The sequence below is a fragment of the Gopherus evgoodei genome, unplaced genomic scaffold, assembly GCF_007399415.2.
Source record: "Gopherus evgoodei ecotype Sinaloan lineage unplaced genomic scaffold, rGopEvg1_v1.p scaffold_35_arrow_ctg1, whole genome shotgun sequence".
NCBI lineage: Eukaryota > Metazoa > Chordata > Testudines > Testudinidae > Gopherus > Gopherus evgoodei.
Genome location: NW_022060027.1, coordinates 2,973,631 through 2,987,894, shown reverse-complemented (window position 1 = coordinate 2,987,894; position 14,264 = coordinate 2,973,631). Strand labels below are relative to the sequence as shown.

Sequence of the window (14,264 nt, the reverse complement as noted above, 5' to 3'; positions counted from 1 at the left end):
CGGTTTTATATTTAGGGGCTAATGACAGGTTGGGACGGCACATCTGCCTGCTCAATGCCTCGGCAGGGCCTGTACTGGCAGGTCTGGAATCCCTGCCCCTGGCCCTGCCCCTGGCCCTGCCCCTGGCCCCGCCACCGCTGTCTTCTGCTGCCTCTTGGTATAAAGCAGTCCCTACAAAAACTCTTCACAAAGGCATCTATGTCCCCACACCCTGGGCAGGGAATGGGGCCTTTCTCCTCGAGGAGCCGGGCCCTGGGTGGGACTAGCTGGCTCAGGGGGGCAGGGAATGGGGCTCAGGGCCTTTCCCCTCTGGGGGCGCCGGCTCCCATCTGGCCCCAGGGCAGGGACTGGCTGGCTCAGAGGATCCCTCACCACAAAGTCATCATGAGTGGCACTATTTGGCCAGTTCAGCCCAGGAAGGAGGCCAGTGGCTCACCTGGCCAGCAAAACGGAGCATCCCTCACTGGGGTCCCCCAGGGCAGTGGAGGTGGGGGGCGGGCTGCATGTGGTGGGGGATTCTTGCCCTTGCATTGCAGGTGTGTTCCAGAGAGATATTGGGGGATTGTGCTTTGGGGCAGACCCGGCCTGGACTAGCAGGGGCTGCAGATCGGGAGTGAGGGGCACTAGCAGGGCTGGGGGGAGCCAGGGCTGGGCTAGCAGAGGCTGTGGGTCAGGAGTGAGGGGCACCGGCAGGGCTGGGGGGAGCCGAGGGCTGGGCTAGCAGGGGCTGCGGGTTGGAAGTGAGGGGCACTGGCAGGGCTGGGGGGAGCCCAGGGCTGGGCTAGCAGGGGCTGCGGGTCAGGAGTGAGGGGCACTGGCAGGGCTGGGAGGAGCCCAGGGCTGGGCTAGCAGGGGCTGCGTGTCGGGAATGAGGGGTACTGGCAGGGCTGGGGGGAGCCCAGGGCTGGGCTAGCAGGGGCTGTGGGTTGGGAGTGAGGGGCACCGGCAGGGCTGTGGGGGGCAGTGCTGGGCTAGCAGGGGCTGTGGGCTGGGAGTGAGGGGCACCAGCAGAGCTGGGGGGAGCCCAGGGCCAGGCTAGCAGGGGCTGCGGGTCGAGAGTGAGGGGCACTGGCAGGGCTGGGGGAAGCCCAGGGCTGGGCTAGCAGGGGCTGCGTGTCGGGAATGAGGGGCACTGGCAGGGCTGGGGGGAGCTCAGGGCTGGCCTAGCAGGGGCTGCGTGTCGGGAATGAGGGGCACTGGCAGGGCTGGGGGAAGCCCAGGGCTGGGCTAGCAGGGGCTGTGGGTCGGGAATGAGGGGCACTGGCAGGGCTGGAGGGGGCAGTGCTGGGCTAGCAGGGGCTGCGGGTCGGGAGTGAGGGGCACTGGCAGGGCTGGGAGGAGCCCAGGGCTGGGCTAGCAGGGGCTGTGGGTTGGGAGTGAGGGGCACCGGCAGAGCTGGGGGGAGCCCAGGGCCAGGCTAGCAGGGGCTGCGGGTCGGGAGTGAGGAGCACCGGCAGGGCTGCTCCCTAAAGAATCTCACACTTTGCAGATACTCCCTAACTCCCAGGCTGGGGGGCACCTCTCCCGCTTTCCCTTTGAGGGGGGCAGGCAGCTGAGACCCCCCCCCCCAAGGGAGAAGCTGCGAGACATTAACTCACTGAGAGTGATAGCAGCCTGTGCCCCCCCAGCCATGGGCCCTCCCTCCCCATGACCCTTCTCCCTTCGCCTCTCATCCGGCTGGGGAAGTGCGCCTCGCTCCCTGACAGTGCGGCGGGGGAGGGGCGGGCCGCTGAAGGGGCCGTCGCTAAAGAGTCGCGCTTTTCCGGAGGAGGAAAGTAACATGGGAAGCGGGGGAGAAGCGAGAAACAGCCCCCGTCCCCGTGTGGGCGGATGGAGAATCGCTGGGTTAGATGAGATGGGGGCTGGATGGCAGATGGAGGGGGTTGGGGGATAGATGATGGAGGGGGTTGGGGGTGGGTGGATGGATGAATGATGGAGGGGGTTGGAGTGGAAGGATGATGGAGGAGGTTGGAGTGGAAGGATGATGGAGGGGGTTGGCGTTGGGTGGATGGATGGATGGATGATGGAGGGGGTTGGACTGGATGGATGATGGAGGGGGTTTGGGGGTGACTGATGAAGGGAGTTGGGATGGATGATGGAGGGGCTTGGGGTGGATGGACGATGGAGGAGGTTGGAGTGGATGGATGATAGAGGGGGTTGGCGTTGGGTGGATGGATGGATGGATGATGGAGGGGGTTGGACTGGATGGATGATGGAGGGGGTTTGGGGGTGACTGATGAAGGGAGTTGGGATGGATGATGGAAGGGCTTGGGGTGGATGGACGATGGAGGGGGTTGGGGATGGCAGATGGAGGGGATTGGGAGATGGCAGATGGAGGGGGTTGGGGTGGATATATGGATGGATGACGGAGGGGGTTTGGTGGTAGTTGATGGAGGGGGCTGGGAGATGGATGGTGGAGGGGGTTGGCAGTGGCTGATGGAGAGGGTTGAGGTGGATGGATGGATGGATGATGGAGTGGGTTGGGAGATGGCAGATGGAGGGAGTTGGGGGATATATGGATGGATGATGGAGGGGGGTTGGTGGTAGCTGAGGGAGGGGTTTAGGGGATGGATGATGGAGGGGCTTTGGCAGTGGCTGACGGAGGGGGTTGAGGTGGATGGATGGATAATGGAGGGGGTTGGGAGATGGCAGATGAAGGGGGTTGGGATGGATGATGGACCGGGTTGATGGATGGATGATGGAGGAGGTTGGGATGAATGGACGATGGAGGGGGTTTGGGGGTGACTGATGGAAGGAGTTGGGGTGGATGGATGGGCGATGGAGGGGGTTTGGGGATGGATGATGGAGGGGGTTGGGATGGATGGATGATGGAGGGGGTTTGGGGGTGATGTGGAGGGAGTTGGGGTGGATGGATGGATGATGGAGGGGATTGGGAGTGGCTGATGGAGGTGGTTGGGGGTGGATGGATGATGCGGACAGTTGGGGGTTAACAGATGGAGGGGGTTGGGGCAGGGCCGGCTCTTCCATTTAGGCCAGCTAGGCGGTCGCCTAGGGTGCCAGGATTTGGGGGGGCGGCATTTTGCCGCTCTCGGTGGCAATTCGGCGGCGGGGGGTCCTTCCGCGCTCCGGTTCTTCAGCGCAATTCTGCGGTGGTTCCTTCACTCGCTCTGGGACCCGCCACCGAAGTGCCCAGAAGACAGGGAGCGTGGAAGACCCGGCCTAGGGCACCAAAAACCCTGGTGCCGCTCCTGGGTTCGGGGTGGCCGATGGCTGTGCCTGGTGAGGATAGAGGGGTGTCTATGGGGATGTCTGGATCTCTCTCTTCAAGCCTTGCCTCCCCCCCGTCAGCTCCCCAGGGGAAGTTGCTGGGGGTGACCCCTGGCTGGGGGAGAGGCTGGGCCTGAGTGGAGTGTGTGTCGCTTCCTGCCGCTCTATCTGGCACAGCCCCCCCCCACGCGTGTCTCTGCCCTGCGTGCGTGGGCGATCCCCCCACCCCCGGCGGCGCTTTGCAGACGCTCCCTGGCTGTGCCAGGGGAGGGGGGGGCTGGCTTGACAGCCCGGTTGTTGGGGGTTCGCGTGCAGATCTGGGTGAGTGGGGATGGGGGGTTGTTCTCTGCAGATCCCAGACCCCCCCAGGAACCCCCGTGCACCCCCTCCCTTTGCAGCCCCTCCCCCGGACATCCAGCCTTGGGGACAGGGGGGAAAGTCTCTGCTGTGGGTCTATTTTGTATCCATTTTAGGGGGGTGGGGGGATCGGGGGATACTTTATATCCCCCCCCGGCCCCATCTCCTTTGCACCCCCACCCCGCCCGGCAATCCAGGCTGGGAGCAGCCGAGTAATTACAGCTTCACAGCAAAACACCCAGCGGCGGGGGGAGGGGCACAGAAGCCATATTTTAGGGCGATTTCCCCCAATTTTGGGGCACTCGAAGGAATCGGGCGGGGCTAGGATCAGGATTCTAGGCGAGAGGGGGCGGGGGTTAGAGTCGATCTGAAAGTTTGGGGGGCTATGGGGGCCCTGCATCTGCTGTACAGGAATGGGGGGCAATGGGGGGCCCTGCATCTGATGTCCAGCACTGGGGAACTGTGGGGGGTCCTGGATCTGATGTCCAGGACTGGGGGGCACTGGGGGGTGCTGGATCTGATGTATGGGACTGGGAACTGTGGGAGGTCCTGGATGTGATGAACAGGACTGGGGGGTTTGCAGGGGCCTGGATATGATTATGGCAATGGGGGGCCCTGGATCTGATGTCCAGGACTGGAGAACTGTGGGGGGTCCTGGATCTGATGTACAGGACTGGGGGGTGCTGGAGGGTGTTGGATCTGAGGTACAGGACTAGGGGGTTATGGGGGCCCTGGATCTGATATACAGGATTGGGGGGCGCTGGGGGATGCTGGATCTGAGGTACAGGACTGAGGGGTTTATGGGGGCCCTGGATCTAATGTACGGGACTGGGAGGCTGTGTGGGGCCTTGGATCTAATGTACAGGACTGGGGGCAATGGGGGGCCCTGCATCTGATGTCCAGGACTGGGGAACTGTGAGGGGTCCTGGATCTGATGTACAGGACTGGGGGGCACTAGGGAGTGCTGGATCTGATGTACGGGACTAGGGGGCTTGAGAGGTCTTGGATCTGATGTACAGGCCTGGGGGATTTGGTGGAGCCTGGATCTGATGTTCGGGACTGGGAGGCTATGGGGAGCCCTGAATCTGATGTACAGGACTGGGGAGCACTGACGGGTGCTGGATTTGATGTCTGGGACTGGGAAATTGTGGGGGGCCTGGATCTGATGTACAGGACTGTGGGGCTATGCAGGAGTCCTGGATCTGATGTACGGGACTTGGAACTGTGGGGGTCCTGGATCTGATGTCCAGGACTGAGGAGGTTATGGGGGCCCTGGATCTGATATACGGGATTGGGGGGCTGTGGGGGGCCTTGGATCTAATGTACGGGACTGGGGGGCAATGGGGGGGCATGCATCTGATGTCCAGGACTGGGGAACTGTGGGGGGTCCTGGATCTGATGTACAGGACTGAGGGGTTCTGGATCTGATGTCCAGGACTGAGGAACTCTGGGGGGTCCTGGATCTGATGAATAGGACTGGGGGTTATGGGGGGTGCTGGATCTGATGTACAAGACTGGGGGGTTATGGGGGTCCTGAATCTGATGTCCAGGACTGAGGGGTTTATGGGGGCCCTGGATCTGATGTACGGGACTGAGGGCCTGTGGGGGGCCTTGGATCTAATGTATGGGACTGGGGGGCAATGGGGGGTCCTGGATCTGATGTCCAGGACTGGGGAACTGTGCGGGGTCCTAGATCTGATGTACAGGGCTGGGGGGTTCTGGATCTGATGTACAGGACTGGGGGTTTTGTAGGGGGAGTCATGGATCTGATGTAGAGGACTGGGGGGGTGCTGGATCTGATGTACAGGCCTGGGGGATTTGGAGGGGCCTGGATCTGATGTACGAGACTGGGGGGCTATGGGGGCCCCTGGATCTGATGTACAGGACTGGGGAGCATTAGGGGGTATTGGATCTGATGTATGGGACTGGGAAACTGTGCGCGGTCCTGGATCTGATGTACAGGCCTGGGGGGATATAGGGGGTCCTGGATCTGATGTACAGGACTGGGGAACTGTATGGGGTCCTGGATCTGATGTACAGGACTGGGGAACTGTGGGGGGGGGGGCTGGATCTGATGTCCAGGACTGGGGGGCAATGAGGGGTCCTGGATCTGATGTACAGGACTGGGGAACTGTGGGGGGTCCTGGATCTGATGTACAGGACTGGGGGGCACTGAGGGGTGCTGGATCTGATGTATGGGACTGGGGGGCTATGGGTGGTCCTGGATCTGATGTACAGGACTGGGCGGTTTGGGGGGGGCTGGATCTGACGTACAGAACTGGTGGGCTATGGGGGTCCTGGATCTGATATACAGGACTGGGGAATTGTGGGGGGTCCTGGATCTGATGTCCAGGACTGGGGTGCACTGGGGGCTCTGGATCTGATGTACAGAACTGGGGGGCTATGGGGGCTCCTGGATCTGATATACAGGACTGGGGAACTGTGGGGGGTCCTGGATCTGATGTCCAGGACTGGGGTGCACTGGGGGCTGTGGATCTGATGTACAGGACTGGGAGGCTATGGGGGTCCTGGATCTTATTTACAGGGCTGGGGGGTCTATGGAGGGCCCTGGATCTTATGTACAGGACTGGGGGGCTATGGGAGGCCCTGGATCTGATGTAAAGGATTTTGGGGGTGCTGTATCTGATGTATAGGACTGGAGGTCTTGGGGGGGCCTGGATCTGATGTACGGGACTGAGGGGTTGTAGGGGGGCCTGGATCTTATTTACAGGGCTGGGGGGTCTATGGGGGACCCTGGATCTAATGCACAGGACTGGGTGTCTCTGGGGGCATGAATTCGGGGCGGGGGGGGGAACATGGGCCTGAAGAAATACTTGGGGGTGTTTGTAGAGGAAGGGGCTGTAATGTGGGCTGCTTCAAGGTGGAAATGCCCATCCCCCATGTCCTAACATTCTTGCTGATCTCTGGGGGTCCAGGAGTTGGGGAGGGATAGGGTAATTGGGGGGTTCTGGACAATGGTTGACAATGTGTGTTGTTGCGTGTGTGACTCTGCTAGCTGAGTTTCCGCATGCTCATCCACGTGTCATAGCACACTTAGTCCGTGGTCGAAGGGGGATTCTCCTCCAGCTTAGGGGGCTAGGGTGCCTGGAGCTATTGCCTCTCTTCCTGGGAAGTTTACTGCTGACTAGGTGTTGAACTGAAGAGTAGAACCCAGGAGTCCTGGCTCCCAGCCCCTGTACCCCCACTGTAACCACTAGACCCCACTCCCCTCCCAGAGCTGGGGAGAGAACCCAGAAGTGCTGACCCGCAGCCTCCCCCTTCCTTTCACAACCGCCCACAGACTGGCTTTGCTCCTGGCCTTGCCCTATGATCCCATGCAGCAGTGTCTGCGTGGCTCAGAGGGTGGCGGGTTTGAGTCCTGCTCCCGGAGAAGCGACCTGACCGCGTGCATCTCTTCTCCTTCCCCCAGGGCTGGCCGGCGGGTGGCGCAGGACGGGTTCGGAGCTGGGCTGCCGCACGGCCCGTCCGTCTCTGGTAGGTCCCTGGCTGACCGGCAGAGAGGGTCCAAGGGCAACTCCCACCGGGACTCTGAGGGGTCACCCTCAGGCAATCTCAGCCGCTCCCATCACAGCGCCTGCTGTGGGGAGCCAGGCTGTGTCTTCTCCCCCCCGGATCTCCCCAAGTCTGGTGGGTGATTGGCACCTGGTTCTGGTTCTGGGCATAGCCAGCCTGTGGCAGCTACCGTCAGCTCTGGGACACGGTGGGTACAGATGGAGGAGGCCCTGCGGGGCGGGAGATGGCACACCGGGGGGGGGGGGCATATATACAGTGATGGGGGATGGGCGGCATGCTGGGACCTTTGGGAGTATGGGGGGTGTCCCGGGAGGTTATGGCTGGGGGCTCTCTGGGGTTATGGGTAGCGGCTGCCCTGGGGAGTTGTGGGTGGGGGCTGTCCCGGGGGGGGTTATGGGTAGTGGTTGCCGGGGGGGGGGTATGGGTAGTGGCTGCCCTAGGGGGTTGTGGGTAGGGGCTCTTTGGGGTGGGTAGTGGTTGCCCTGGGGGGTTATGGGTGGTGGCTGCCTCAGGGGGTTATGGGTGGCCCGGGTGGTTACGGGTGTGGGCTGCCCCAGGGGTTTATGGGTAGCGGTTGCTGGGGGGGGTTATGGGTGGCGGGTGGCCCGGGTGGTTACGGGTGTGGGCTGCCCCAGAGGTTTATGGGTAGCGGTTGCTGGGGGGGGTTATGGGTGGCAGCTGCCCCGGGGGGGTATGGGTGGCTGGTGGCCCGGGTGGTTACGGGTGTGGGCTGCCCCAGGGGTTTATGGGTAGCGGTTGCTGGGGGGGGTTATGGGTGGCGGGTGGCCCAGGTGGTTACGGGTGTGGGCTGCCCCAGGGGTTTATGGGTAGCGGTTGCTGGGGGGGGTTATGGGTGGCAGCTGCCCTGAGGGGGTATGGGTGGCGGGTGGCCCGGGTGGTTACGGGTGTGGGCTGCCCCAGGGGTTTATGGGTAGCGGTTGCTGGGGGGGGTTATGGGTGGCAGCTGCCCCGGGGGGGTATGGGTGGCGGGTGGCCCGGGTGGTTACAGGCGGCGGCTGCCCCGGGGGGTTATGGGTAGCGGTTGCCGAGGGGGGTTATGGGTAGCGGTTGCCGAGGGGGGTTATGTATGGGGGCTGTCCTGGGGGGGGTTATGGGTAGCGGTTGCCGGTGGGGGGGTTATGGATGGCGATGTCCCTGTGGGGCTATGGGTGAGGACTACCCCGGGGGGTTATGGGTGGCGACTGTCCTGAGGGGTTATGTGTGGGGGCTGTCCTGGGGGGGTTATGGGTAGCGGTTGCCGGGGAGGGGGCTATGGGTGGTGGCGGCCCTGTGGGGCTATGGGTGGGGGCTGTCCCCGGGAGTTATGGGTAGCAGGTGGCCCAGGGGGTTACGGGTGGCGACTGCCCCGGGGGGTTATGGGTAGCAGCTCTCTGGGATGGGTAGTGGCTGCCCGGGGTTAAAACCTCCCTTCTCTCTCTCGCCAGCGTCCCCGTGCGGCGCCCAGGGGGCAGCCAGGGGCCCACCAGGCCGGGGCGCCAGGACGGAAGGAAAATGACGGAGAGGAATAATCGGAGGCGGACGAGTACGCAGGGTGTGGGCAGCAGGGGGCGCCCTGGACACAGGCCCCCATAGAGCTGGGGAGTCATAGGGATGAGAAGGGGGTGCCGGGGCGTGGGGACTGAGGAGGAGGGACTTCTGGGGGTGAAAGGGAGCTGTGGGGGCTGGGGCATGTCAAGTCTGTGGGGGGTGTCTGTGGGGGAGGGGCAGGGGAGCCCATTGGGGAGCTGGGGGGGGAGCAGTGACTTGCAGTCAGGTTTTGGGGTGACCTTTCCCTGAGGGGAGGGGAATCCCAGGGTATGGAGGGGGGGTTGTTGTGGGGAGGGGTCCCTGCCCCGTTGAGGGGGGGTTCCAGGCTGTGCAGGGGGTGGAGCTGGTTTTGGGATCCACCCGTGACACGTCTTTCCCTGCAGTGAAGAAGGACGATGAGGCCTACGAGATCTCCATCCCCTTCGAGGAGACACCCCACCTAGAGCCCCAGATCTTCTACAGCCTCAGCCCTCCCCAGAGCAACTTCGAAGGTAGCCCCCCCCCGCACCATGGACGCCCCCCTTCTCACCTCTACCTCATAGCCCCCATCCCCAGAGACTCCCCTGTACTCTCACCCCCGGGGGGCAGGACCTGGGGGCGGGGAGAGGGAGGTGTTAGGTTCGGGGTGGGGTTCAGTTGAGGAGAGGTTGCTGGGGGGCAACGAGGGGGGCAGGGCCCCATTGGGAGGAAGATGCTGGGGAGGGCAGGGTCCTGTCCCAGGGGAGGGGGCAGACGTTGGGGGGGGGGTCAGGGCCCCATAGGGGGTCAGGGCCAGGGTAGAGGGGTCAGGTGTTGGTGCCCCCTGCCCACGTCCTTCCCCCCCCGACCTTCCGCAGAGCTGCCGGAGCCGCCCCCGCCCGCTCTGGCGCTGATGAGCAGCATGAAGACCCAGCTGCACATGGCCCTGGAGCGCAACTCCTGGCTGCAGAAGCGCATCGAGGACCTGGAGGAGGAACGGGACTTTCTGCGCTGCCAGCTCGACAAGTTCATCTCCTCCGCCAAGGTGGACACCGGTGAGCCGGGCAGGACGCCTGGGTCCCTTCCCTGGCGGTGGGAGGGGAGTGGGGCCCAGTGGGTAGAACACAGGGGGCTGGGAGCCAGGACGCCTGGGTCCCTGCCCCCTTTCGTGACTTTAGGAGTCAGAGGTGGGCATGTTGGGGCACTAGCTGGGGGAACAGGCCCCATGTCCCCATTTGACCCAATCCCAGGTCCCACCTCCCTGCTCTAGAAGGGCAGCTCCCTGGGCAGCAGGTGTGGTAGGGCTTTTATCCCTCCCATGGGCAGCCCCTAGCGCTGTGTCTCCCAGCCAGCAGCCAGAAGAGCTTGGGGGTGTGGGGAGAGGGTCACTGACACAGCAGGGCAGGGGGCCCCAGTGAGGTGCATACTGGAACCCAGTCTCTGCCCACCCCCCAGAAGATCACTGCCGCAGCAAGCAGCCCCCGCGGCGGGCGGAGGCGGCCGAGAGCCGGCCCGGCGAGGCCACAGACAACGAAAGCCTGGCGTCCTCGCTCAGCGCCGCCTCGGAGCAGGGCGGCTCCACAGAGCGCAAGAAGCAGAAGCAGAAAGGGGGGGTGAGCCGGCGGCGCTTCGGCAAGCCCAAGGCCCGCGAACGCCAGCGAGGTGAGTGGGGGCCTGCAGGGGTCACTGCCCCGGTCGCTTGGGCAGCAGGGCTGGTCTCCCGCCCCGGGTGGCCCGGGACGAGGAGGGCTGTGAGGTGGGGTGTGGGGAGGAGGGAGCTGTGGGGTGGGCGTGTGCCATGGTGTGAGGAGCAAGGAGGAGGCGGGGGGGTGTGGGGTGGGGAAGAGGAGGGGGACTGTGGGAGTGAGGGGTCTGGCATGGGTGGGGTGGAGGGGCATGTGGGGGGAGGACTCACTATGAGGGGCTTTGGGGGCGCAGGGGGCTTTGGAGTGGGGGCAAATCCTCCTGAGGGGGCCGGGGGAGGGAGTCTGTGTTGAAGGAAAGGAATGAACAGGCTCTTCTCCCCTGGGCCTTTCTGCCCTACTCCTTTCCTCTGTCCCCCTCCATCCCTCCCCACGCCATCTCCCCATCCCTCCCATCCTTCTCGCCCTTGCCGTGGCCCGCCCGGCAGTCAAGGACGCTGACGGGGTGCTATGCCGCTACAAGAAGATCCTCAACACCTTCCAGAAGCTGAAGAGCATGAGCCGGGCCTTCGAGCACCACCGGGTGGATCGCAACACGGTGGCGCTGACCACGCCCATCGCCGAGCTGCTCATTGTGGCGCCCGAGAAGCTGGCCGAGGTGGGCGAGTTCGACCCGTCCAAGGAGCGGCTGCTGGAGTACTCGCGCCGCTGCTTCCTGGCGCTGGACGACGAGACCCTCAAGAAGGTGCAGGCCCTCAAGAAGAGCAAGCTGCTGCTGCCCATCACCTACCGCTTCAAGCGGTGATGGGACCCCCTGCTGCCCCCCCCACCCCGGGACCCATCACTCTGCAAACCGCCCTATCCCACCGCTGACACCAGCGCTGCCCCCTGGGACGCCCTCAAGCCACCCTATCCCGCTGCTGATACCAACACTGCCCTGGGACTCCCTCAAACCGTCCTATTTGACTACTGCCACTGCGGCCACCCCCATCCCCTGGGATCTGTGATCCCGTGAATTGGCCTATTCCCACGCTGTCCCTCAAGACTCCCCTGAACTGGCCTATCTCACCAGTGCTGCCCCCACCCCCAGCATCTGTCACTCCACGAACCTGCCTATCACACTGCTAACACCAAACACCTGAGACCCCCTCGAACCATCCTATCCCACTACTGACACCAACGCCGCCCCCCTGGGGCCCCTCGAACCAACCTATCCCATGGCTGACACAAATATGTACCCAGTCCCTGCTGCCCATCACCTCAGGCAGCAATGGGATACCCCCCCCCAAACACACTACTGCCCCTCAGGACACTTCCTCCCACTGCTACCACAAATATTGCCCCCCAGATCACCTCTTGCTTCAAGCAATGATGGGACTAGGGCCCTATCCCGCACTGCTGCCCGTCACCTATCACTTCTGGGAGTAATGTCATATCCCACCCCGACTGCACGTGATCCCACTGCCGCCACCATCACCCCGGCACTGCCGCCACCCTCTATTGCTTCAAACATGGGTGGGACCCTGCCCTGCTCCAACAGGCCCACCACTACCATCGACCTCCACACTCCTGCCGCTCCAGCTCCAGCTCCTTCCTTCTGTCCCATTCCTCTGCCAGTACCTGTGGTCACCGAATCTCTCCACCCCAACGCGTGATGAATGGCGTCGTTCTTCCCTTTTTGTGCACACCACCTGCTGGTCTCGGCACAGCCAGGGAGCCAGGACGCCTGGGTTCTCTCCCCGGCTCTGGGACAGGAGTGGAGTCTAGTGGTTAGAGTGGGCGGATTCTCCTGGGTTCTGTTTGCCCTCTCTGGGACCTTGGGAACGTTCCCTTTTTCCTCCCCGCTGGCAGAGCGGGGTTGAGTGTCATGGGGCGGAGCAAGGTGTGGGTCTCGGTTCTGGGAGGGGGCTATGCCTCCCACTCCTATCCCAGGCCTGCCCATGGGAGCAGCTGAGCTGCTGGGCCATTGGGGAGGTTGGCATCGGGGCGTGGCTCTGAGAGTAGGAGGGCTGGGATAGCAGAGGCTGGGCTAGGCTAGCTGGAGGGGGCTAGTGCAAGGGGCCACAAGCTGGGTGCTTTCTTGTGGCTCACGGGGTTCTGGTGACGTGGCTGGGGCGGGGCTGGCTGGACCAGACTCCAGGAGTCGTGTCAGGTAGGAAAACGCCCGGCTCTCCTGCCCGTGAGGTCGGTCTGGCTGGGTTGTGGGAATGGGCCATAGGAGGGGGAGGGGGGCTGGTCCCCTGGGCGGGAGCTGGCACTGGAGGAAGGGATGGGGTCAGGCTGGGAAACAATTTGACCCTCTTGGACTTGCCTGAAAATTAGGCCTGAGCAGAGCTCTGTGACTTGGCGGGGTGGGGGATGGGACATGGGGCCTTTCCCTTCTAGGGGGAGCCTGCTCTGATCTGAACCCCATGGACTGGCTGGCTCAGGGGGGCGGGGAAACAGGGTCTCTCCCCTCTAGGGGGCGCTGGCTCCCACCTGGCCCCAGGGCAGGGACTGGCAGGTTCAGAGGGGTGGGGAATGGGAAACGAGGCCTTTCCCCTCTAGGGGGCACCGCTCCCATCCGGCCCTGGGGCAGGGACTGGCTGGCTCAGGGGAGCGGGGAATGGGGTCCGGGGCCTTTCCCCTCTCGGGGGAACCAGCTCTGATCATGACCCAGATTGTCAATTTCACCCCTAGGTTCTACAGTGCTGTTAAAATTGGGGGGGGGGGGGCAGCTGCGCCGACCTGATTGGCCAAACAGGCTGCAGGGAGCTGTGCTGATTGGCCAAGAGCTGCCCTGCCTACATCTCCAACTTGGGGTCCCGATTCTGGACCCAACCTGCCGGCCTTGCCCTGAGCCCCTCCCCTTTGATCCGTTCCATGTACAGATCCCCCCCCCAACACATCCCATATTGCTTAGAGACCAAACCTGACCCCCATGTTCCCTCCCCGCCCTGCTCCATTGCCTGCTGACACCACCCTTGCCTCAGCAGGGCGGGAGCACCCCCCATGCCAAGGGCAATCGGGTTCCTACTCTGTCTGCCTCCACCTGGCACCAATGAAAGTGCCAGATCGGGTCCCCCATCCCACCCCCTCACGGGGATTGTCATTGATTCACTTCGCTCCCTGTTTTGGGGGGGTGATTTTCCCTCCCCCTACTGCGGCCCTGAGCTGCCAGGCCTGTATGTGTGCGTGAGTGCAAGGGGCTGTACGCGGCAGCGTGGCCGGGACGTCCCTTTCTATTCAGTGTAACAAACTCTCTTCTCCACTGTGCCTGTTCTTTCATGCCCTCTCTCTCTATGTTTAAAAAAAAAAAGAGAAAAGAAAAAAAATCTACAAAAAAAAATCAATTTATTAATAGAATTTAAATTAAAAAAAGAAGAAAATTTGGAATAAATCAAGGCCTGTGTCTCATTTATTTATCAAAATCTTTCGTTTCCCTTGGGCCTAAAAGCAGCTGCCTCTGGGGTAGGGTGGGGTGCGGGGGCTGGTTATACAGGAACCCCTCACCCGGAGCAGAAATGTGACCACTTCTGGGGTCGGGGCCTCTGTACAGGAACCCTTTGCAGGGGCTGAGATGTGGCCCCTCTGGGGTGGGGCACGGGGGCTGTTTATACACAGAGCCCTCACCTGGTGCTAGACATGGCCCCTCTGGGGCAGGAGCTGTTAAGATGGGGCCTGGCACTGAGATGTGGCCCCTCTGGGGTCAGGGTCAGGGCTGTTTTTACAGGGACCCCACGTCTGGCACAGAGAGGGCCCATGGATGTGATCCCGTACCAAGCTGGCATAATACCAGGCTAGATGGGTGCATTGGTTTGATCCTCTGTCCTTAACGGGGGCTATTGGCCCCTCCTCCCCTTGTGGGGCCAGGGGAGCAGGGGGGAGAGAGGCCCACTGAAAGTAGGGTGACCAGACAGCAAGTGTGAAAAATCGGGATGGGGTGGGGGGTAATAGGAACCTATATAAGAAAAAGACCCGAAAATCGGGACATCTGGTCACCCTAACTGAAAGGGG

At 62.9% G+C, this 14,264-nt stretch overlaps 1 protein-coding gene across 5 annotated transcripts; it reads left to right on the top strand.

The window, feature by feature from the left end:
* The first annotated feature begins 3,519 nt into the window (after positions 1 to 3,519).
* On the top strand, positions 3,520 to 12,594 carry CCDC106 (coiled-coil domain containing 106). 5 transcript variants are annotated; one of them, XM_030544932.1, is made up of 6 exons: positions 3,520 to 3,549; positions 8,565 to 8,671; positions 9,051 to 9,158; positions 9,504 to 9,680; positions 10,081 to 10,287; positions 10,757 to 12,594. In XM_030544932.1, exons 2-6 carry the CDS (start codon positions 8,632 to 8,634, stop codon positions 11,071 to 11,073), a joined length of 849 nt encoding a protein of 282 aa, XP_030400792.1. In that variant the 5' UTR covers positions 3,520 to 3,549; positions 8,565 to 8,631; the 3' UTR covers positions 11,074 to 12,594. The 5 variants fall into 5 exon arrangements, with proteins under 5 accessions (XP_030400792.1, XP_030400794.1, XP_030400793.1 ...); XM_030544934.1 differs by lacking the exon at positions 3,520 to 3,549 and adding an exon at positions 7,039 to 7,080 and having other exon boundaries at positions 8,565 to 8,662; XM_030544933.1 differs by lacking the exon at positions 3,520 to 3,549 and adding an exon at positions 7,039 to 7,080 and having other exon boundaries at positions 10,084 to 10,287.
* Positions 12,595 to 14,264: the final 1,670 nt, after the last annotated feature.